The sequence below is a fragment of the Falco peregrinus genome, chromosome 6 (genome assembly GCF_023634155.1).
Source record: "Falco peregrinus isolate bFalPer1 chromosome 6, bFalPer1.pri, whole genome shotgun sequence".
Classification (NCBI taxonomy): Eukaryota; Metazoa; Chordata; class Aves; order Falconiformes; family Falconidae; genus Falco; species Falco peregrinus.
Window position 1 is genome coordinate 22,229,134 of NC_073726.1, and position 23,587 is coordinate 22,252,720.

Genomic DNA, 23,587 nt, shown 5'->3' on the forward strand with positions numbered 1-23,587 from the left:
CCCAAGGATGGGACAGCAATTGCATTGCCCACTTTACAAATGCAGTTTCTTGGCTGGGTAATGAAGTTGGGTTGCTTCACCACCATTAGACGCCAAATTTAGCTGGTCAGCAGAACCTGCCCCAAAGCATCCTGGTATCAACCTCATTTGGAGTAATTACTCCCCAGCACCCCAAATTATTAGCCACAACTTTTTGAAGCATTACGATGCCCCAGGGCACAACTTCAGCGTGGGTGGGGAAGAGGAGCCATGGTAATTAAACTCTGCATTGCGATCACACCCAATTTACATGGGACAAATGAACACCAGCTCCTAACAATCCTTAACGGGACATGTCATGGATCTCTAATAACTAATGTCCAATTACAAATGATGATATTTTTTATAATCTGGAACTCTGGCATGTTGACATGGGGTGTTAATAATATGAAATGCCAAAGATATGATAGTTTAATCAGTCCTAATTTTCACCAATTTACAGAGTAATGGTTGGCTGAGCACTAGTGATGATTGGGACACATGTGGCCCAGAAGACATAGCTGGCTGTACAGATCACAACCCCTTTCTGTCAATCCAGTTAAGTCCTTAATGAAAATCAGTTGCTCTTCCAACCCATGGCACTCACTTAGCCAACACCATGATGACTCCAGGCAAAGATGGTAGCCCACCATCTTCACCCGCGTGATGCTGGCTTGGCACAAGATCCCACCCCCATGGTGGGCAGGTGCCTGTACCATGGCATGTCTTGGTCCCTCTGTGTTTCAATCTAAAAATTTAACATTTGACTTCCAACACAACCATCACTTTGTACATGATAATTACGTAGACTCTCTTCTAGCATGGAGATGTTTGTGTGTTAAGCAATATCACGTGTTGGTTTTTCACTAATGAACCTAAATAAATCAAACATGAAGTAAATACCATCCAGCAGCACGTCTGTACCCCTCACAAAGAGCCACCCCTGCTCAGGGTCTGCCACTGACACCAGCTGACACGTGGCCATGGTCTTGGCCACCAGACCTGGGAGCATGGGCATGACATGGTTTAGTGGTCATTAGGTCTCCTTCAGGCTGTTGGGGTGGGGGATTTGGGGTTTTATCTTGTATCAGATTGCTGTTACAGTGATGGGGGCGGTACCCTTGTGTCTTAATTGATAAACCTTCTGAGGAGTCACAATAACAAGACAACACCAGGTCTGCAGATGACACCAGGTTGGGTGGGAGTGTTGATCTGTTGGGGAGCAGGAGGTTCTGCAGAGGGATCAGGCTGGACTGATGCACTGAGGCCACTTGTAGGAGGTTCAACATGGCTCAGTGCTGGGTCCTGCCCATGGGTCACAACAACCACAGGCAGCGTTGCAGGCTGGGGGAAGGGGGCTGGGAACTGCCTGGGGGGAAAAGGACTTGGGGGTGCTGGTCAACAGCCAGCTGAACATGAGCCAGCAGCGTGCCCAGGTGGCCAAGGCAGCCAACAGCATCCTGGCTTGTATCTGTAACAGTGCGGCCAGCAGGACCAGGGCAGTGATGGTCCCCCTGCACTGGGCACTGGTGGGGCCGCACCTCGGATCCCGTGTGCGGTGTTGGGCCCCTCACTGCAGGACAGACACTGAGGGGCTGGAGCGTGTCCAGAGCCGGGCAGGGGCTGGGGCAGGGGCACAGGGCTGGGGGGGGCGGCGGGGGGAGCTGGGGGGGTTCAGCCTGGAGAGGGGGGGCTCAGGGGGGACCTTCTCGCTCCCTACAGCTGCCTGACAGGAGGTTGCAGTGAGGTGGGGGTCGGTCTCTTCTCCCAAGTAAAAAGTGACAAGATGAGAGGAAACGGCCTCAAGTTGCACCAGGGGAGGTTTAGATGGGGTGTTAGGGAAAATGCCTTCTCCAAAAGAGTTGTCAAGCATTGGAACAGGCTGCCCAGAAAAGTGGTGCAGTCACCGTCCCTGGAGGGATTTAACAGTTGTGTAGATGTGTCACTTAGGACATGGTTTAGTGATGGGCTTGGCAGTGCTGGATTAATGGTTGGACTTGATGATCTTAAAGGTCTTTTCCAAGCAAAACCATTCTGTGATTCTATGATAACAGCATTGGATCTGATGTGGATAGGTCTCCACCTCAAGCAGCAGGAGGCCAGAGACATGCCCAGAGTTAGTGTGGCCTCACTCCTGGTGACCCACAGGTGATACAAGAACTGTTCACTTTAAAGAAATATCTACAATGAAAAACAAAAGGTCAAAAGGCTTTGAAAACCAAGAGGATGTTAATCAACCCTTACAAACAGTTACCAAGACATAGACTTGGGAAAATGAATAGACATTGTTAGGATGTCAAGCTAAGAAGTAACAAGGTGAGCTCAAGGAGAACTAAATGGTTAATGAGACCAAAGAGGAAATTACTTGAACTATGTGTGAACTGTCTTAATTAGCACACACCCTCCAGCAAGGAAAGCCCTCTGCCAACAAAGCCCCCTGCCCACCGAACCTGGCGGTGAAATAAAAGGATGCTGTGTCTTTAAATGGAGCCGAGGCTGGTAAGAACCCGTAAGAATTAAGTGTGACTGATCCTGATTGCAAACAACGGCCCAAGGTGTACGTTTGAGCATGTGCCAGGAGGGGAGCTGGCTGCGGGTGTTCACCACCCAGTGCCCACCGCCCGGGGAGTGGGACCTCGGCTCTGCAGGTGCATTGGCTCTTGCATGCCGGGGGAAGAGCCCAGAGCTGGGATAACACCTGGGATAACACAACACCTCGGTGTGCCCCCCCTGCCCAGAGCAGGGCCACCAGAGCAGCACACCTCAGGGACTCCACTGCAATGGCAGTGACAGTGCATTTTATACCGCTGCCTTCCCTCCCAGCTGAGACAAGAGACAGTGCTGCCACTCTTTAGGAAACCCGTAAAGTTGTTAATTAATTGTTGAGGCTAGGGTATATCGTGCCTTAGGGGCAATGTACCCGCTCTGTGTCGAATGGTGAGGGGTCGTGATTCGCAGAATACTCATAGGTACGCGGCAAGGCAGGCCAGGAGGTCCCACACGTCCCATCGGATTCCACTCCTGCTGTTGTAAATATGCCAAGAAACGGCTCGGGAGAAGGGCCTCTTGGTGGTTAGCCTCGCTCTGCAGGAAGTAGAAAAAATCAGGCAGCAACAACCAATCCTTCCCGGTTTTGAAACCGGTGTTAGCCGGAACCCCTCCCCGCAGGGGGGGCACAGCGGCGGCGGGAGGCAGCCGCATGCGCCCGCAGCCCTCGGTCACACCGCCGCTGCCACGCGCCCAGGTGGAGGAAGGGACACCCAAGCTGCTGCGGGTACAGGAGCCGCCCTCTGGTCACCCAGACCAGGAGCCTCCTCCTTCCTATACAAAACTGCTATTTTAAAAATTTATTATATATATATGTGTGCCTCCGTTTGAATCCCACCCAAAGAACATACGGTTTGCTGACACAGCCTCTAGAAGAGAAGGTAAGGTATGGACATCCTGAGCAGTAGCGCTGGGTGTTGATTCAGTGGATCGGCTAGTAATGGAAGGGGAGCACTCAGGTGGAAGAACTGGCAGCATGGAGCATAATTATCAGGGAAGCAGAGAGCAAAGAACCTTTATTTACATACGTACATATTTATTTACACCAATTCATATGCTGTGCTCAAGAGATGTACCAAATGGTTCCCACTTTGGGAACAAAACCAGTGGGAAGTTAATAGCATACCAGCGTGGCAGTGACAAATGGGAAGAAATCCTAAATACCACTAAACAAAAGTCTTTTTTAGTAGGGTGGGTCGCCGCACTCCACTAATGAGGGATGAAGGGTCACCCAGCTCACCTCTTGAGCAGCCAGGTAGACTGACTGGCCCACTTAGCAAGAGTGGTTGTAGAGGGTGAGGAAGAAAAATGGGAACAACTGTTAGAATGGCTGCATGCTAGTAAAGATCTGTTTAAGGAAGCGATCAGTAGGGGGTGGTCCGTGACAAGCGAACCGCGCAACACCATCTCAGCATGCAGCTCATGCCCTGCTTGCCTGGGAGAGCGCAACCCCCTCAAGGGTCAACCCCTACCCCTGAGGGACAATAAGGGGCTGTGGGACACCTGGCGAGTAGACTGCATCGGTCCCTGCTGACTCTCGAGGGAAAACAATACGTGCTGGTAGGAACTGAGGTGATTTCAGGACTGACCCGAGCAGAGGCAGTCTGGTGACCAACAGGGGACAATGCAGTAAAAGGTTTAGTTGCCTGCCTAAAGCCAAATCAATTCAATTGGACAATGGGAGCCACTTCACTGCTGGGGTGGTCCAGGAGTGGGCACAGTATGAAGGGGTCGGTCTCTTCTCCCAGGTAACAATTGACAGGACAAGAGGAAACAGCCTTAAGTTGCACCAGAGGAGGTTTAAGCTGGATATTAGGAATTATTTCTTCACTGAAAGGGTGGCCAGGCATTGGAACAGGCTGCCCAGGGAGATGGTGGAGTCACCGTCCTTGGAGGTATTTAAAAAAAGTGTAGATACGGTGCTTAGGGACATGGTTTAGCCGTGGGCTTGGCAGTGCTGGGTTAACGTTTGGACTTGATGACCTCAAAGGTCTTTTACAACCTAAACGATTCTATGATACAGTGGGTTTTCCATACCACGTATTACCCTGAGGCAAATGGTATCGTGGAACACACTGATAAGGTCCTAAAATGATCCTGGACACCCCATGACCCCAGATGGGCACGACATTTATTTGATGCAGTAACTAAGGTTAACAGCCATTGGGGAATTAAGGGTTGCTGCCAACTCACAGCACTCTGTCCGAAACCCCCATCTATTCTCCCTGGGAAGAGAGAGAGCAAAGATCCAGCAAAACCACTTCATTATCCTGGACGGACTGTTTTGGTGGATTTACCCTCTGTGGGACAGGTACCCCTGACTCTGAGAACTCCACTTAACTTCTATGCTTGGATAGCCACCGACACCCAGGGAAAGGACCATCAAATCCATGCTCGATGGATTGTTCCGCCCTTTTAATCATTCTTGGTTCTATTTATATATATTGCAGGTTGTGAAAAAAGCATCGTGGGACCCAGGTTCACGATCGTGGTGTGGATTCTTATTTGTATTGTTTGTTTGATTTTGTTAGGAATATTTTTTTGTATTGCACCTAAGGAAATATGGATTGGAAAACCTATTTATTGTCCATCACTGTTGGGGTAATGGGATCATGGGGTGAATCCCCCAATTTGGCTTGGAAGTTGATACAAGGCTTTGTGCATATCTGGAACCAGACAGACCAGGGAATATGTGTTGCCCTCCCCGGTTCAGCAGCAGAGGGATTCAAATTTACAATGATTAGTTTAAATCTTACAAAAATACTGGAAAATGAATTAAAAGGTCTTAACCGAACGGGAGAGAACATCACATGGGGAATAATTGAATCCCCTTTTCTTGAACAAAAAGAGGGACAACCGTGGACAAATAATGGGACGTGGATCGGCTACTCAAGGGCTTTGTATCAACTCCCAAACAATTCTACTTGGGAAAACCTGTGGAATCAAACTTGTTACCGATCTCTAAACAAAAATTCTGATATGGAAACAAATAATGTCACCTCTGTTTCTGTGCCTTGTACCATAGTACCATGGTGGGATTCCCCCTCTGAAAGTGGTTATTTTGAACATGAATATAACGTGCATTGGGACACAGATTGGTGTATACAAATCCCTGATAAACCAGGGAAAATTCACCTTGTAAATCACACCAGATATGAATGGGCCTGGTCTTTGAAACGACTGTTTAACCCCAACCATCCTTTGTCTTCCACTTCTGACCTCCCTGATGGGGCCACCATTCAGTGGGAGGTTGATGTTGAAACCTGTGTGCACAACCAAGTGAAGCTTCCGAATGGGGAAACCCTGTGTTGGGGCAGTCGGCCACGTAGGAGTGTCACCCAGGACACGATTGGGGAACCCCTGTTGAGCTGTTCCCATGTATTAAACTGCTCTACAGGAGCTGGTAACCCCCTTGAAACTTGGTATATTCCAGAACTGAGAACGTTCATTCGGGATATGTGTACTTGTTGGGGTTATCCCAATTATGGTTATCGGAATCAGGATGAACGATGTAATGGCTCCTTTAAAGATCCCCAGACAGCACTCTCCTGTGGCATTCCAATCACGCATGACCCAGATCGACAGAAGGTCTGGAGCTCTGATGGCAAGCAGCAGGAGATACCTCGAGACGACCCATTTGATTGTTTCCAGGCGAGGTATTCAGCCCCACGGGGAATGGTATGGGCATGTTCCAATGGCAAGTTGTATTCACAGCTAAATATGTATGAAATGGCTGGACTGCAGTGCTCTGTTGGCTTCCCCTCCATGTGTCCCTCCAGAATATTTAATTTTACATCTCGACGAAATAGGGTGCATAGAGATCTCAGTAGCCCGGCAGATGCAAGGGAGGGAATTGCGGGAATACAAATACCTGATTATTATACCTTTGGACAAATGTTTGCATTAAAAATGGAGGCAATCTTTGCGCCAAGTGTGGCCGTTGAAAAACATCAATATGTTTTAAAGAATTTAACTTGGCAGGTAAATGTTTTGAGTAATTGGACACAATATGCTTTGGGGGAGATAAATCTACAAGTTCAACAAATGTCAAAGATGACTCTGCAAAACCGATTAGCTTTAGATATGTTATTGTTGAAAAAGCATGGGGTATGTGGAATGTTAAATTTAACAGAAGGAGAATGCTGTATTACCATCCACAATGCCTCCACCTCTATAGAAGAAGCACGTGCAAAGATGAAGGAAGTCGCCAGTAAGACTGGAAAATTGTTCCAAGCAATCCAACCGGCAGACTGGTTTGGTGGACTTGGCTCGGGATCATGGATTACCTCTCTGCTGAAATCTTTCGGACTCACAGGGCGGGGAAAATGACTTGTAAATATCAGCCTTATGATATTGTGTGGATTTTTAGCGTTGGTAGTAGGGCTTATGGTGATCAGATATATGATCTCTCACCTACTATCCTCTTTTCCTTCTGTTGCCTATGTATGGATCAGAACAGTTGAAAAGGATCTCAGAGTGTTTGAGCCATGGGGCAGTGTAGGAGACCAACTGGAAGAACAAACAATCTAATGCCAAGGAAAGCTCAGAAGGGTGCGGACAACAGCAGGAGACAAAACTCGATAAGGGAACAATGAGTGGAAGTCCCCTGAGCCTGTCCGAGGGATGTCTCAAACACTCGCAAGATCAAACGAAACTTTAACAAAAGACTGATAAAAGGGAAAAGCCTGCCAAAGGTTGGCAGAAAAGAAGCAGCAGATATCTGCAGTAACAGGGGGAGAAGTAAATGCAGCAGGGGGAGATTGCAACTACTGACTCAATTCAAGACCAAAAAGACTTGCCCTCCCCACGGCCGTAAGGAGCATGCATGCTAATTTACATAGCAAGCAAGACTAATTTAAATAAGAGGTGGTCCACACTGAAGGATAAGAAAAGAGGAAGGCAAGTGCCCAAAAATAGGAGAAGAAGAAGAAAAAAACCTTCTGGACAAGCACTGCTACGGACCAGAGACCCCCCTGTTGGCTGGATCAACACTGGAACCTGGACCAGTGATCTCTCTCTCTTCTTCTCTTTCTTTTATTATTTTACCTTTTTCTAGTAAGTAACACAAGGCATAAAACCCTACACATGTGGCAAGTGATAAGCATTTTGGGTACCCAATTATTTACCAATGAGCCTAGCTATGGAATAAAAGTCTTTGTTTACCTATGGACCTCAGGTGTTGTGCATACCCTCTTCCAACCAAAAGAATCAGCAAATCTGAGTCACTTCTCCCTCCTTCTTGGTGGGACATGACAGGTGGATGTACATCTGTGGGAGGACACACAGATCTGGTGAGTAGACACATAGATCTGTTGGGAGACACACAGATCTGTTGGGGGTACACAGACCTGATGGCTGGACATGTAGATCTGATGGATGGACACGTAGAACTGATGGGAGACATGTAGATCTGTTGGGGGAACATACAGGTCTGACTGACCAATGTGTAGAGCTGACAGCAGGATGCTGTATCCATGAACCTTCATCTTCATTGCTGGGGAAGAAGCCCTTCTGTCAGACCAGGGAGCATTCAACTCCACCAAGACCTCATGGCTTGCCTGAGGAGACTCTCCAGAGACCCACAGGCATCAACCGTGGGGTTTTGGGGCCTTGGGGGCTTCTTCCAGCAGCACCCAAAGCACATGCCTCTTTGGGTGGTAAGACTCGCACCATGGCTGGGTAGTGGCTCCTTGGTGACACAGGCTGGGTGCTATCGCTGTGGTGGCACCTTGGTGACCCTAAAAGCAAGAAAGGGATTTTTGGTTTCAGTTCTTCTGCCTGAAGTTCTCATCTTGTTTCAGGAAGGGCTGTGCTGATGCCAGCAGCTGCTCCCTGGGGCTTTCCAGCCTTGATGAACCCTGGCCTAGAAGCTAAATAATTATAAATACAATAATAAATATAATTATAAATATAATAACAACTGCACGGCAGTGCTCCTTCCAATCAAAGGGGACCCGTCCCTGCAGTGGCACGGCCATGCCATGGTGATGGGACAAGGTGACAGATCTTGCCTTTGCCCACACCAGCTGTGAAAACTGCAAGGGTGATGCAAAAAAATGCACAATTTGCCAAAAATCAGCAAAAAATGGGATTTGAGGCTTGGATCTGGTTCGGGAAGGGACCCGCTGCTTCCTCATGTCCTGGGCTGAGCCTGTAATTAATGCAAACAAGGTGAGCAAATTAAGCATGGAGGGGATGAAGCAGAGTGCTGTGATGGAGGAAGGATCCATCCTCCTCCTCCTCCCTGGCTTCACACTGGACCCCCAAAAATAAAGGGAGACAAAGACATCCACCAACGCTTCCTGTTTTTTACACTGATCGCTGATGTTAGCAGCAGTAAGGGGAATTGCCGCGTTTTGGGCTCATGCTTCCCCACGTTGCTGAGGCTGCTGGAGACAGAGTGTCGGCGCTGCCAGTTTTGGGGTGATTTCTGTAAATTTGGGGTCAGAGACTTGGTCACACCCTTTCAAGTAAACCCCGAATCTCCCCAGCTGGGTGCGTTTCAGGGATGAGGGCTCTCCTGCATCCCAGTTGTCTCCTCGCGTCCTTCCCGAGGGCTGTCACTGAAGAAATAAATTATAAATTGCAATTATAACTATAATTACAAAATGCATCTACTCCTTGCCGGAGGGCTGGGGCTCTCAGGGGCAGGACAGCACGACTGGGGCAGTGTTGGGGAAGGTGGGACTGCGGGGTCAGCCGGGAAGGGCTGGGGACCCACCTGGCCCATCACGCGACTGATAAACGGGGTCCGCTGCCCTTTAAGCCCGGGGGCGCCGCGAACAGGTGCGGCGGCGACACCCTGCGCTCGGAGGGGAGAAAACGAGCGACAGGGTGAGCAACCAATGGGAAGGAAGGATAGGCCAGACGGCCCAATGAGCGGGCGGTAAAGGGAAGGGGCGGGACGCTGCCCGGCTCAGCTGCGCTGGCGGCTGCAAGTGGGGTCTGTCGCCCCAGTGAGCAGCTCGGCCCGGCCCGGTCATGGCGAGGCGGGCGGTGGGCGGCCCCGGGCCCTACGGGGACGATTTCACCTTCGTGAGCCCTCTGGTGAAGTACGTGCTCTTCTTCTTTAACATGCTCTTCTGGGTGAGTGCTGGCGGCGCGGGACCCTCCCCATCCCTGGGGCTCACCGGGGACCCCGGACTGTCCCCACCCCTGGACCCCCCAGGGATCCCTGCCCCCCATTCCCCGGGACCCTACCGGGACCCCCCCGGGACCCCCCAGTCCCCGGGACGCCCCCCTGTCGCTGGGGGGCGGAGGCTGGGTGCCCCCCTCCTCCGAGGGTTTTTGGGGTCCCCTTTGCTCGTGGTGTCACTCATGAGTGCCCCCCTGCCCCCGTTGCTTTCCCCACCCTTTGGGGTGACACAGCAGTTTGGGGGGGATGTGTCCCCACGGCCAAGACAGGGCCACCGGGAGCCCCCCGAGCGCAGGGGTGACATGCAGTGGGGGTGCGGGACCAGGCCCCACCAGGGGACCCACCTACCAGGTGCCATCGCCACCCAAGCAACATCCTTTGGGCCCCATCCTGGCCCCACACAGGTAGCGCTCCCCCCCCCCGCATGGTGACAGGGGACTCAGCCACCTCTGGGGATGCCACACGGTTTTCCATGTTTTGGGGTCTTTCTGGAATTTTTTTTTAATGTTTTGGGGCGGGGGGGGGGGGGGATAAGGTCTTGGGGGGTGTTCTAAGAGTTGGCATTTTTTTGCGGGATGTTTCCATGTTTGAAAACACATTTTTTGAGGAAGTTTCTTGCTTCTGACAAACTGCATCCCTGGGTCCAGGCCCCCGGAGTGGGGGAGGGCTGTTGGGGACTGGGGTGACCTCCACGTGAGGGGGAGGACGTGCCAGGGCCGCTTGTGATGGGCTCTGTCCCCTCCATGAGATGGGTGTGTTTTGAGGGTGCTGAGGGGAAACTGAGGCAGCGGGTGCAGCTCTGGGGCCCCGTTTGTAGCCCTGACTCCAGGGGGGCTGCAGCCAGGACCCCCGGTGCAGGAGCGGGGTGGTGCCTAGGGGGGCTCACAACCCCCCTGTCATGCTCTGCAGATGATCTCGATGGCGATGGTGGCAGTGGGGGTCTACGCCCGGCTGCTGAAGCATGCAGGTGAGGTTGGGGGGCTCAGTGTGGGGGGACACAGACATGGCAAGGTTCCTCGGTGCTCCCCTGCCTGGCTGGGGGAGCCAGCACCACGGTGGGGATGTGTCCCCTCAGGGGAGCGGGATGCAGGATCCCGGGGGATCTGTAGTACTGGGGGAGTGGACAGGGGGCTGCCAGCGGCTGGGGGGCTGCCGGTGATGGCTTCCTGCGGCAGAGGCAGCGATGGCCTGCCTGGCAGTGGATCCTGCCATCCTGCTCATCGTGGTCGGAGTCCTCATCTTCCTCATTACCTTCTGTGGCTGCATTGGCTCCTTGCGGGAGAACATCTGCCTGCTGCAGACGGTGAGTCCCCAGGGATGGCGGGTGCTTCCCCGCAGGCCCTCAGCACGCAGCCCCCCGGCTATCATGCTCCTCTCGCCTGCAGTTCTCTGTCTGCCTGACCATCATCTTCCTCCTGCAACTGGCAGTTGGTGTGCTGGGCTTCATCTTCTCTGATAAGGTACTGCCAGGGTGGGGAGTGTTGGGGGGCAGGATGACCCCAAGCCTGTCTTTTTGGGTGACAACCTTGCTGATGTCCTCCCGCTGCCTGCCCTGCAGGCACGTGGGAAGGTCAGTGAGATCATCAATGGTGCCATCGTGCATTACCGGGATGACCTGGACCTGCAAAACCTCATCGACTTCGGGCAGAAGGAGGTGGGTGGGGGTGTTGGGCTCTCCCTCTGACAGATGAGGATGTGTTCCTGCTTGTGGCTCAGGCTTAAATCTGTGGGGTTCCCCAGGTTGAGGATGTTGGGTGGCTCCTCCACGAGAATTTGACGTTCACGGTGAAGCCATGCAGACAGGCAGAGGTTGGAGAGAGCTGGGTGAAAAAGGGGGGGCAGGGGGAAACACCCCTCAGTGTTTCAGTTGGAGCCCGTGTTTATATAGGGCCTAGTAAAACTGCTGGGAGCGGGTTGCTTGTCCCTAAAGACAGCAGTGATGGGGCAAGCTGGGCGTAGGTGGGCTTGGGAGAGCCATCGCTTGCTGTCCAAGAGGTCTGCAGTCCTGTGCCCCGTTGTCCTGCTGTTCCTGTCCCCGCTGAGCACCCCACACCCTTCCCTGCAGTTCAGCTGCTGCGGTGGTGTCTCCTACAAGGACTGGTCCCAGAACATGTACTTCAACTGCACTGCCACCAACCCTAGCCGGGAGCGCTGCTCTGTCCCTTTCTCCTGCTGCCTGCGGGACACCAGCGAGGTGAGGATGACATCCTTGTCCTCGGGGAACCCAGGTGTTGCCCGGGGACCTCCCACTCCACGTCTCTTCTCCCATCCCTGGGGGCTGTGCTGAGCCTGAAGCCCCCTCCCCAGGAGAGAGGACCCACCACCAGTGGGTGGTCCCCGGGTTTGTTGATGCCATGGTGGGGTCAGGGTGAATTTCCCTGTGTGGTGGTGGCTTTTTGCAGGCTGGCAGGGAACCTGCCGCCGCTGGGTATTGTCCCTTTTGGGGTCTGGGGTTGTTGAGGGAGCTCAGTGCTGGAGGGATGTGGCTGGGGACAGCACAGGTGGGCTGGCCCAGAGGCAGGAGACACCCTGACTGGCATCAAGGTGAAGGGCAGAGCTCCCGCTTGCCCTACGGCTGCCCCCCAAGAGGCAGGGACCCCCACTCTGGCCCGTTTTGTCCCCAGCCCCTCTGTGTCCTGTCTCTCCCATCCCAGGTTGTCATCAACACCATGTGTGGGCAGGGCATGCAGGCCATGAGCTACCTGGAAGCCAGCACCTTCATCTACACCAATGGTTGTATCGACAAGCTGGTCAACTGGATCCACAGCAACCTCTTCCTGCTGGGGGGCATCGCCCTGGGGCTGGCTGTCCCCCAGGTACGTGGTGGTGGACGTGCAAGAAGGGACCATGTTGCAGCTTTGCTTTGCTCTCTGTGTTGCTTGGGAGTTGCCTTAATGATGCAATACATCTTAATTGCAGCCTTGGGGAGGCTGGGCAGGATTTGGGGTAGGGGGAGCAGTGTTAAGGTTGGGCACATCCTCGCCTGGAGCTGTGTAACCTGCTCATAGGACAGAGGGGTTGCACTGCCTGGCATTCCTCAGCCCTCCTTTCTTCCTCCTCCCTTCTTCCTCCTCCCCCTCCAGCTGGTGGGCATCCTGCTGGCTCAGATCCTCATCAACCAGATCAGAGACCAGATCAAGCTGCAGTTCTACAACCAGCAGCACCGGGCAGACCCCTGGTACTGAGCCCTGGTACCCATCCCTGCGGTGTGGTGCTGGCTTGTGGAGTCGGCACCTCAAGAATGATTTTCCAAACCCCGGATCTGTAAGAAGAGCCAAAGGGGCTTTACTGGAGCAGAGGGAGGTTGGAGCAGGCTGTGGATACCTGGATTCAAGCGCGGTGGCTGCTGTGACACTGGGGACTCTGTGCTGTCAGCAGCTGGTGCCGGGCTAGGCTGGGATGTGCTGTGCTTCTGTGCCCGGTGAACTGCTGTCCATCTGTCTGTCTGTCTGTCTGTCCTTCCTGGGGGACTGAGAGCTGGTGTGCAGGCCATGTGTGAAGCAGGTTTGCACTTGGCCGTGCTTCCCGCCTCCTCTTGTGCTGGAGGTGGGAGTTTGTCTGTCTGTCTGTCTGTCTGTGCACTGAGCTGCCTTTGCCCGGGACTTGAGAACTGGGGACATTGCCTGCATCGCTAGGTGCCACAAACCCTCTCAGCTCTGTCCTGGTGCAACCTGGGGAGGACATCCAAGGGCCTCCTTGCTCGCTGGCCCAGAGCAGGAGCTGTTGCCGGTGAGTGCCTGGAAGAAGGAACAGGATGCTCTGCCCAGGGCTTACCCATGGGTGCTTTGTTAGCCAAGGGCAGGGGGCTTGTCCCTGCTCCAGGGGGCTCAAACCCCTCCACAGGGTGCTGAGCCCTGCGCTGAGGAGGGGACAGGCACAGCCCTGTGTCCCCTCTTGAGGGGTCAGTGCTGGGCCGTGATGCTTCCCTTTGCTTTCACAGAGAATAAAGAGATGAGGCCAGACCTTCTGGGCTCTGTGGGGGGGCTGCTCAGTCACAGTGTGGGGGACACACAGGCCACAGGGGAACAATGCCATGGCTGTGGGGGTGGCTTGGTGGGGACAGAGTGGATGCCAGCCCCTTCCTGTGCAGTGCCTCCATCATCTCAACAGTATTATGCTGGTGGGGGTCACCTGTGGGGCTCCAAATCGGGGGGTGAATGGGGTGAGGGCAGCACAACCCACTAGTAGACAGCAGAGAACACCCCCACCCGCCGCAGCAATGCAAGCCTGGAGAGGTGCTTGCTGCCCTGCTCCAACAGGGTGACTTTGGGCAGGAGGGAGCCTAAATCCCCACCTATTCTGCCTGCCCCTGGGAAAAGCCTGCAAAATTTTGGGGTGCTGGTGGGAGGAGGGATGTGCTGCTGCTTCCCTCCCCATCCCACCACAGCACTGTGGGCCCCAGCTTTGCTGTTGCTTTTGGAGCTGTCAAAAACTGGGTAGAGGTATTTTTGTTGTGGTTTTTTGTTTTTTCTTCTCCTCGGGCTGGGTGGTCCCCCTGCGCTGCCCCACTGCAGAGGGAGTTGGGATGTGGCCCGGTGCCTGGCCCTTTGTGTGAGGATGGGAAGCACCGAAGCAGGCCAGGGCCCAGCAGGTCTGTGCCTTTCTGTCACCTCCCTGCACTGAATTTGGCCACTCTGCGCCCCCCCCCCCCCCCTTGGCTTTTGCCCAAGGTGGTGTGAGGCTCTTGGGGACTGAGTGGCTGCACGGGCCTGATACTGCACCAGCATTAGCCATGGGCCAGCTCCCAGCTGCCCATGATCCCCTCTGGCATCCATCAGCTGGGTGCTCTGGGAAAATGCCCCCCAAACTGTCCCTACAATGCCCCCCCAAGTGACATTGCCTCCCCCAAGAAGAGACTTCTCACCCAGAGAAGTAACTTCTGAAAAAGCTTCCCCCGCCCCTCCCCCCCCAGCAACTTTTCTCCCCAACAAAGCAGTTTATCTTCCCTGCAAAAGCTACCTCAGCCCCTGCTAAAATGTGGCTGGTCACCCAAAAGCAATTTCTCTCCCCCAAAAGTGATTACTTCTCCAAAGAATAATACCTTTCCACAAAAAGTGACTTCTCCTCCCCTGAAAAGTTACTTTTCCCCCAAAAATTTATCCTCCAAAGAGCTACTTCTCCCCCCAAAAGCAAGTTATCTCCAAAAAGTTGCTGCTCTCCTAAAGAATGGCTTCTCCCCTTCAAAACTTTGTCTCCAAAGTGACTTCTCCGTGAAAAGTTACTTTTCTCCCCAAAAAGCAACTTTTGTCCCCCCAAAAGTTACTTTTCCTTCCCCAAAAGTAACTTTTCTCCCCCAAAAGTGACTCTTGTCCCCAAAAAAGTGACTTTTCTTCCCCTAAAAGTAACTCCCCATGTGACTTTTATCTGCAAAAAGGAACTTTTTTTCTCCAATAGTGTCCTTTGTCCTGAAAAAGTGCATTTTCTCCCCCAAAACTGACTTTTCTGCCCCAAAAAGTGGTTTCTCTTCCCCAAAGGCAACTTTTCTCCTCCGAAAAATTACTTTTACTCCCCCAAAAGTTATCTCTGCCCCCCCAAGTGGCCTTCTGCCTAAAAAAGAAATTTCTCTTTCCCATAGTGCCTTTTGTCCCCAAAAAGCAACTTTTGTTCCCCCAAAGTGGCTGCTTTTCCCCAAAGGCAACTTTTTGCCTCCAAAGAGCGAGTTTCCTTCCCAAAAAGTGACTCCCCCCCCCCGCCCTGCGAATCCAAACTTCCTCCACTAACAGCGATTTAACTCCCTAAAAAACTTCTCTCCTCTAGAAGTGACTTCTCTATCCAAAAAAGCAACTTTACCCCCAAAAGTAACTTCTTGCTCCCCAAAACAACTTTTATCCTCCCCAAAACCCACTTCACTACCTCAAAAAGCGACTTACCCCCCTCCAAACGGACCTCCCCCTCCCAAAGCCCTCTCCTCTCTCCACCCGAATCTAGCTTCTCGCCGAAGAAACCCAAACTTTCTCTTCCAAAAAGCGACTCCTCCCCTTCCAAAGCAACATTTCCCCTCCCAAAAGCCACTTCTCCCTACCCAAACCCAACTTTCCCCTCACAAAACCCAACGCTTCCCCCCCCGCCTCCCGCAGCCCCCCCTCGGGAGAACCACCCTCTTCCCTCCTCCCTCCGCGCGATCCCCCTCCTCAGCACCCCGCTTTCCTCCTCAAAAACTCGTCCCCTCCCCGCCCACTCCAAAAAAAAGTAACTTTTTCCTCACGAAAAGCCACTTTTTCCATCAAAAGCGGGCTGTGCCCCCCTTCCCGCCGCCCGCCCCTCCTCAGCCCGCCCCGGCGGGGGGCGCGGGGCCGTGGCGGGCCGGGCCGGGCCGCGCTGAGGACGAGGGAGGAGGAGGAGGAGGAGGAGGAGCGGCCCTGCTCCGCTCCCGGCGAGCTCAACAAAGGGCGTCGGGGCATGGCGGGGGCCGGGGCCGGGCCGCCCGCCTAGCGCCGGTGCGGGCCGGGATGGCGGCGCAGGGCGGCGGGTGGCGGTGGGCGCTGGCGCTAGGCATGGCGCTGGCGCTGGGTGGCCGCCGCTGCCCCGCCGCCCCGTTCCTCAACGCCTCGGCCGTTCCCGAGCGCTGCCGCCGCCCCGCGCCCTGCGAACGGCTCCGTTACGGCGCCTGCCTGGGCTCGGCGCTGCCCTACGCCGCCACCTCCACGCTGCTGGCCGCCGACTCCGCCTCGCAGGAGGAGGCTCACGGAAAGCTCCTGCTCTGGTCAGGTACGGACGGGTCGGGAGGTCCCGCGGTATAGCGGGGCGGGGGAGGGGGGCACGGGCGGGAGCCTGGGAAAGGCCCGGGACGTGCGCTGGCGGCGGGGGGAGGGGCGCGGGGCGCCGGGGAGCGCTGTGGAGGCGGGCAGGGGTGGGTGCGGTATCGAGGGGGCTTGAGCGCGGTGTGGAGGGGCAGCAGTATGGTGGGGGCCTGGGGGTGGGTGCGGTATGGAGGGAAGCCGTATAGCAGCGGTCTGGGGGTCGGTGCAGTTTGGAAAACTGTATAGCTGGGGAGTGGAGATGAGTACAGTATAGAGGGGAGCAGTATAGTGGGGGCCTGGGGTTGGGTACAGTGTAGAGGGGGAGCAGGATAGTAGGGGACAGGAGACACATAAAGTGTAGAATGGAGCAATATAGCAGAGGACAAGAGATGGGTACAGTATAGAGAAGGAGCAGTATAGCAGGGGACTGGTGATGGGTACAGTGATGGGGAGTGAAGCACAGTAGGAGGCCAGGCATGAGGGCAGTAGTGTAGTGGAAGACAGGGTACGTTATAGAGGGGAGGGGGACTGCGGATGGGCACAGAGGGAGCACAGGACAGTATAGGGGGAGTACAGTATAGAGGGGGAGCAGTATAGCAGCGGATCATGGATGGGTACAGTATAGATAGTTGTATGACAAGGAAGCAGGCCTGGGGTTGGGTACAGCACAGAGAGAGAGCAGTATAGCAGGGGACCGGGGCTGAGTCCCTTACGGCAGTGGAGCGGGGTAGCACCTGGTGTTTGGCACGGTGCCCCAGAGGCATTATAGAAGGATCTGGGCACTGCCTGCACCGAGCTAATGGGTGGATGGTGCTGGTGCTCCCTGCTGCTGCTGCTGGGCTCTGCCCCATCCCATCGCACCCCACATCCCCATGCGGCCACACGCTGAGGGAATGGCATGAGCCGGGTCCGGTGATGGCACTGTCCCCACAGGCCTGCGCAATGCCCCACGCTGCTGGGATGTCATCCAGCCCCTGCTCTGTGCTGTCTACATGCCTAAGTGTGAGGATGGCCAGGTGGAGCTGCCCAGCCAGACCCTCTGCCAGGCCACCCGAGCCCCCTGCACCATCGTGGAGCGTGAGCGTGGCTGGCCCGACTTCCTCAAGTGCACGCCTGATCGCTTCCCTGAGGGATGCCCGGTACGGCGGGGAGGACATGGGGAAGGGGGGATGCCCCACTGTGTTGCCATGGGTTCCGCATCCCCACAGGGCAGCGGGAGTGAGAAAACGCCAGCTGTCCCCAGCCCTCCATGGGGGAACTGATGTCTACCCTGGCAGCACAGCCTTCGCCATAGGGGTGCTGCCTCCTCCTCCTCACAGCCTTGTTTCTCCTCTGGTAGAATGAGGTGCAGAACATCAAGTTCAATAGCTCAGGACAGTGTGAGGCACCACTGGTGCGGACAGACAACCCCAAGAGTTGGTATGAGGACGTGGAGGGTTGCGGCATCCAGTGCCAGAATCCACTCTTCACCGAGAAGGAGCACCGTGAAATGCATGTCTACATCGCTGCCTTCAGCTCTGTCACCATCTTCTGCACCTTCTTCACCCTGGTGAGATGCGGGGGAACATGGGGAGGTGTCCCCAAAAGGGGACTGGGCACCAAGCTGTCCCTTACTCCTCCACCTCCACCAGGCCACATTCGTCGCTGACTGGAGGAACTCCAACCGTTACCCTGCCGTTATCCTCTTCTATGTCAATGCTTGCTTCTTCGTCGGCAGCATCGGCTGGTTGGCGCAGTTCATGGATGGTGCTCGCAATGAGATCGTGTGCCGGGCTGATGGCACCATGCGGCTGGGAGAACCCACGTACGTGTCACCTTTGTCACCATCCCACCATGGCCACATGCCAAGAGGTGTCCCTGGGACCAAGGAGGACTCTTGGGGGTTTCCTGGCCTCTTGGGAGCATGGAGGATGCTCCACTCTTGGGGCAGGAGAGACCCCCTTCCTCCTTGTCCCCTTGGTGGAGGTTGGTGACACTCCTGTCTCGCCTCCCCCCACGTAGCTCCAACGAGACGCTCTCCTGCGTCATCATCTTTGTCATCGTTTACTACTCACTGATGTCGGGTGTCATCTGGTTCGTCATGCTGACCTATGCCTGGCACACCTCCTTCAAGGCGCTGGGGACCACCTACCAGCCGCTGCTGGGCAAGACCTCCTACTTCCACCTCATCACCTGGTCCATCCCCTTCGTCCTCACTGTTGCCATCCTGGCTGTGGCACAGGTAACAGGACCCCGATACCATGTCCCAGCAATTCCCTGCCAGGATGATGTGCATAGGGAGGGGTGGCTACAGCTGGCTGAGCTCCTCTGTCCCTATCTCTGCCACAGGTGGATGGTGACTCTGTCAGCGGCATCTGCTTTGTGGGGTACAAGAACTACCACTACCGGGCTGGCTTCGTCCTGGCGCCCATTGGGCTTGTCCTCATCGTAGGGGGCTATTTCCTCATCCGGGGTAGGTGTGGGCTTATCCCAGCGTGGGGACAGGGGCACTGTGGGTGTCCCCCTCACCCTGACTACCTCATCCTTCCACTGCAGGGGTTATGACGCTCTTCTCCATCAAGAGCAACCATCCTGGGCTGCTGAGTGAGAAGGCGGCCAGCAAGATCAATGAGACCATGCTGCGGCTGGGTAAGCAGGGCTCCATTGGCACCACTTCTCTGGGAATTTGAGTGGGAATGGGGACTTTTTGTCCCCAGAACCCAGACAGCCCCACCTTCCCAGGGGTGGCTGCAGTGGGGACAAAGCTGTAGTGATGATGCTGGTGCAACATCTTTGTCCTAGTGTTGCTGGGGTCAGGCTAAACCAGGGATGTCCTGCTTCTCTTCCAGGCATTTTTGGCTTCTTGGCCTTTGGCTTCGTCTTCATTACTTTTGGCTGCCACTTCTACGACTTCTTCAACCAGGCAGAGTGGGAGCGCAGCTTTCGGGAATATGTCCTGTGAGTGGGACAGGGATGGGAGAGCGAGCAGGATGTTTGCAGCGTCCTGGCACCTTGTGTTTAGCAGGGGACATTGGAGGGTGGAGACCCTCAAGTTTCCCACTAGCACTGCCACCACATCTCCACTCTGTAGAGCTGTGGGGCATCCTTGGTGCCCTCCTCCTTATGGCCACTGTCCTACGTCTGTCCCCATAGGTGCGAAGCCAATGTGACCATTGCCACGCAGACCAACAAACCCATCCCAGACTGTGAGATCAAGAACCGGCCAAGCTTGCTGGTGGAGAAGATCAATCTCTTTGCCATGTTTGGCACCGGGGTCTCCATGAGCACCTGGGTCTGGACCAAGGCCACCCTGCTCATCTGGAAACGCACCTGGTGCAGGTGGGACCCCGAGGATGTCACCACAGCTGCGTGTGGCCCTTCCTGCCCCATCCAACATCCTGAGATGTTGGAGGTCATTCCCAGACTTTTGTCCATCAGCTCGATGGGTTGTGGGCTCACAGCAGACAGTGGTTCAGGAATGGAGTGGCTTCTCCCACTTTGTGGGTGTCTCACATCCCGTTCGTTGGACATTTCCATCCCCAGGGGTGCCATCCAGCGCAGTCCCCAGCCCTTAGTGTCCCTGTCCAGAGGGGGAAAGGGAGATGGGGAGGGTCCCTTTGCCCCCAGCTGTGATGCCTGGGGTTGTGTGTCCCTGTGCCTGGGCCACCCTGTGTCCCTGCTCTAAGCCGCCATGTCCCCAGGCTGACTGGGCAGAGTGATGACCAGCCCAAGAGGATCAAGAAGAGCAAGATGATTGCGAAGGCCTTCTCCAAGCGCAAGGAGCTGCTGCGTGACCCAGGCCAGGAGTTGTCATTCAGCATGCACACAGTCTCGCACGATGGCCCTGTGGGTATGTATCCATGGCAGGGGGTCATCTCGGCGGCACCCCGGGGCCCCTAAAGTCCCTGCCCTTGACCGGGCTCCCCTCTTCTTGCAGCTGGCTTAGCATTTGACATCAATGAGCCGTCTGCTGATGTGTCCTCGGCGTGGGCCCAGCACGTTACCAAGATGGTGGCCAGGAGAGGGGCTATCCTGCCCCAGGACATCTCTGTGACGCCTGTGGCGACGCCTGGCAAGTTCTTGGGGACTGCGTGGGCCATCTCTTGGGGGAACGAACCAGGCTGAGGGGTGTTGGGGATGTGTGGGGAGGCAGAGCCAGAGGGCTGGGGCTGGTGGGGAGGTACAGGGCAGGATGTGGCTGCTCTCACCTGTCCCGTTGTGTCCTGCAGTGCCACCGGAGGAGAGAGCCAGCCTCTGGGTGGTGGAGGCTGATGTATCTCCTGAGCTGCAGAAGCGCAGCAGCCGCAAGAAGAAGCGGAGGAAGAAGAAGAAGGAGGTGTGCCCAGGCCCTGAGCACTGCCTGGGGGCCTCTGTAGCCCCTCTGGCCCCCAGCACCATCCCTCACTTGCCCCGGCTGCCCCCCCAGTCCTGCCTGGTCGCCTTTGCCCCTGACATCCTCCCAGGGCTCCCGCCCAGCCAGCCTGAAGCCACCTTTGCTGGGAGGCCATGGGATGGCTGCCGCAGAGCCAATGTCTTCCACCTCATCAGCAACCCCTTCTGCCCTGAGAGTGGATCCCCAGAGGAGGAGAGTCCTGGCCCCAGCAGCAGGTGCCAGCAGCACAATGGGGGTCTGTTCTGGCCCCCCAACCCTGGCACACTGCCCCACGGCAGGGGGACGAGGACTCAGGGCCAACGGGCTGTCTTGGCCCCCATCCACTCTCGGACCAACTTGGTAGAAGCAGAGCTGCTGGACGCCGATTCGGACTTTTAAGCCCAGAGGGATGTTGCAAGGGGACAGGGACCCTTGGGGTGAGACCCAAAGCCTCGTCCAGCACAGGCAGCCTGCGAGGGGACAGTGAAGCCCACCCTGTCCTGCCAAGGCCAGTCCCAAGCATCCCCCTGGCTCGGCCATGGCTGATTTCTCCCCTTGGAGGATGGTGTTTCTTCCCACATCGCCCAGACTAGACTCTGTGCACATCCCAGCCCGGCAAGACACTGGCAGAACAGTTTTGGGATATCCTGGCATCACTAGGAGAAGACAAATGGGGTGTCGGTGGAACAAACACCACCCAGGTCCTGCAGGGGTTTAAGGACAAGGGGGTTGCTGCCTTTGCCACCAGTAGGAATGGGGGTGGGTGGTCTCCCCGGGACAGCGGTACCAGGCAGCAGGTGAATGTAGGTCAGGGTAGATTTTGGTGAGCTTTGTCCTGTGTCCCGGGGTGCTGGGACCCGCTGACACCCCTCGCTCGCCCTCCACCCCCACCCATGGCTAGATGGTACGTAGAGCTTACAAACACTTGTGCCAATAGTTTTTTGTATTTTTATTTTTTAATCTTTGTATAATACACCAAGATGTGACGGTTGGGCACGGTCTCCACTCGGGTGCTGCGACCAAGAGCAGGATGAGCTGACCCCCCTGCCTTATGGGGCAGCAGCAGCATCCTCAGGGTACACCCACTTTTCTGGGTGCACCCCTATTTCTTCAGGGGTCCCAAGTGCCTTCCAGCTCCCCAGAGAGCTGAACCAGACCCAAAATGGAGGGTTGGTGAGATGTTGGTCCCTGACTATGGGAAGCCATGACGCAAAAAAACCCATATGAAACTTTAAAACCCCAGGGTGTGCAAGGCGAGTCAGGGTTGCCTTTGCTGTCCAGGTGCACCAGCCCCCTGAGCAAAGCTTTTTATATATATTTTTTTTAAGAACCGTTTCCCCTCCCCAAGTTACAGGAAACCCAGCCGAACCCTGAGGTAGGAGGACTCCAGTCCCTGCTGGTGTTTTGTATCTGTCCGTTATCCCTGTACACATCTATATTAAATCCTGATAGGCTCCTGGCTTTCTCTCTATCCCGGTGACCTCCATGGGTTAATTTTTGCTGTGTAAAGGAAAACCCTCCTGTATCAGTATTAAATTTGCCAAGTTTCCATTGCCAGCGGCTGCCCTGGGCTCTTTGGGGAGGTTTTGAGTGCGAGGAAATGTTGCAGGTTTTTGTCCTTTTTTACTAAAAAAGCTCCAACGGCTTTAAAACCTGCTAAAAACTGCTTTAAGTACTGCTAAATACTGATTTAAACTGTTTTAAAAACTGCTTTAAACTGTGCTTAAAAACTGCTAAAAAACGCTTTAGACTGCATTAAAAACTGCCTTAGAAACCGCTTTAGAAATGCTTTAAAAACTGCTAAAACTGCTAAAACCTGCTTTTAACTGCTTTAAAAACTGCTAAAACGTGCTTTTAAATGCTTTAAAAATTGCTAAAAACTGCTTTAAACTGCTGTAATACCCCCGTCCTGGCCACCTCCCTGCAGACGGCAGGTGTGAGGGGCTGGGAAGGTCTGTGGGTGCTCTGGGGACTGTTACGGGGGACACTCGCTGGGCTTGGGTAGCAATATTGGGGGGTCCTTTGCCAGCAGATGGCACTACGGGATTAAATATCCCCAAACTTGCAGTGGGGTGGCCCAGGTTTTGGGGTGCTGCTGGGTGCAGACCAGAGTGGGGTCCCGCAGGCACTGCTACTGCCCACAGCGCTGGGCAATGGGCTGTGTGACTGGTGCTTTTGGGGAGAAATGCTGCTTTTGGAAAGTGGCCTTTTTTTATTTCACTTGTGAGTGAGGCATGCAGGTGCTCGGTTATCCCAGAGACCAGGTGTCCCTCTGAAATTTGAGTGGAATTGGCTGGTGAAAATTGCATTTTCCCTGATGGTTTTTGGCAAGTGGGGTGGGCTGACCCCACTCTGCTGCTGTTGCAGGGCTCTGCACAGGGGCCAGCGAGCAGCAGGAAGCCAGAGTAAAGGCTGGTTTATCTGGGGCGAAACAAAATGTTTATTATATTTTTGTGTTTGTTTTTTTTTTAAACGATCTATATTTTGTTTTTGAGTCTTTTTGAAAAGAAAACCTAATTGTAGCAGCTGTTCCTAAATATATATATATAGTTTATGTATATACCGTTTTGAAACAAAAAGCTAAAATACTTCATTCTGGAAACAACAGATGTCCTGACCGCACCACATCCCCTCTATTTTCCCCCAGGTACCAAAAAAGCCCCCTCAATTCAGCACACGAGGACAAAGTAGTGGCTTTTTAAAAGGATTTATCCTGGGCAACACCCCATCTTCCTCACAGAGGGTTCAGAAGGTGGAACCAGCTCTTTGCTCTAGTGGGAAAAATGAGAAGCAACC

At 54.6% G+C, this 23,587-nt stretch overlaps 3 protein-coding genes across 5 annotated transcripts; all 3 read left to right on the forward strand.

Annotated features, from left to right (window-relative positions):
- The first annotated feature begins 3,181 nt into the window (after positions 1-3,181).
- Positions 3,182-7,735, forward strand: LOC114011557 (uncharacterized). Its single transcript, XM_027783693.2, has 2 exons — positions 3,182-3,446; positions 5,016-7,735. Exon 2 carries the CDS (start codon positions 5,128-5,130, stop codon positions 6,892-6,894), a length of 1,767 nt encoding a protein of 588 aa, XP_027639494.2. The 5' UTR covers positions 3,182-3,446; positions 5,016-5,127; the 3' UTR covers positions 6,895-7,735.
- A 1,728-nt stretch (positions 7,736-9,463) lies between these two features.
- TSPAN33 (tetraspanin 33) lies at positions 9,464-13,662 on the forward strand. Of its 3 annotated transcripts, none has more exons than XM_055808503.1 (8): positions 9,464-9,651; positions 10,610-10,667; positions 10,876-11,003; positions 11,086-11,160; positions 11,259-11,354; positions 11,766-11,894; positions 12,355-12,516; positions 12,784-13,662. In XM_055808503.1, the coding sequence occupies exons 1-8, from the start codon at positions 9,547-9,549 to the stop codon at positions 12,883-12,885; spliced, it is 855 nt and encodes a 284-aa protein (XP_055664478.1). In that variant the 5' UTR covers positions 9,464-9,546; the 3' UTR covers positions 12,886-13,662. The 3 variants fall into 3 exon arrangements, with proteins under 3 accessions (XP_055664478.1, XP_055664479.1, XP_055664477.1); XM_055808502.1 differs by having other exon boundaries at positions 9,465-9,651; positions 10,610-10,672; positions 10,878-11,003; XM_055808504.1 differs by lacking the exon at positions 10,876-11,003 and having other exon boundaries at positions 11,039-11,160.
- A 144-nt stretch (positions 13,663-13,806) lies between these two features.
- SMO (smoothened, frizzled class receptor) lies at positions 13,807-22,346 on the forward strand. The gene is made up of 12 exons (XM_055808501.1): positions 13,807-16,408; positions 17,374-17,579; positions 17,780-17,989; positions 18,072-18,244; positions 18,442-18,661; positions 18,769-18,892; positions 18,976-19,068; positions 19,269-19,377; positions 19,573-19,758; positions 20,121-20,269; positions 20,357-20,491; positions 20,649-22,346. Exons 1-12 carry the CDS (start codon positions 16,150-16,152, stop codon positions 21,188-21,190), a joined length of 2,406 nt encoding a protein of 801 aa, XP_055664476.1. The 5' UTR covers positions 13,807-16,149; the 3' UTR covers positions 21,191-22,346.
- Positions 22,347-23,587: the final 1,241 nt, after the last annotated feature.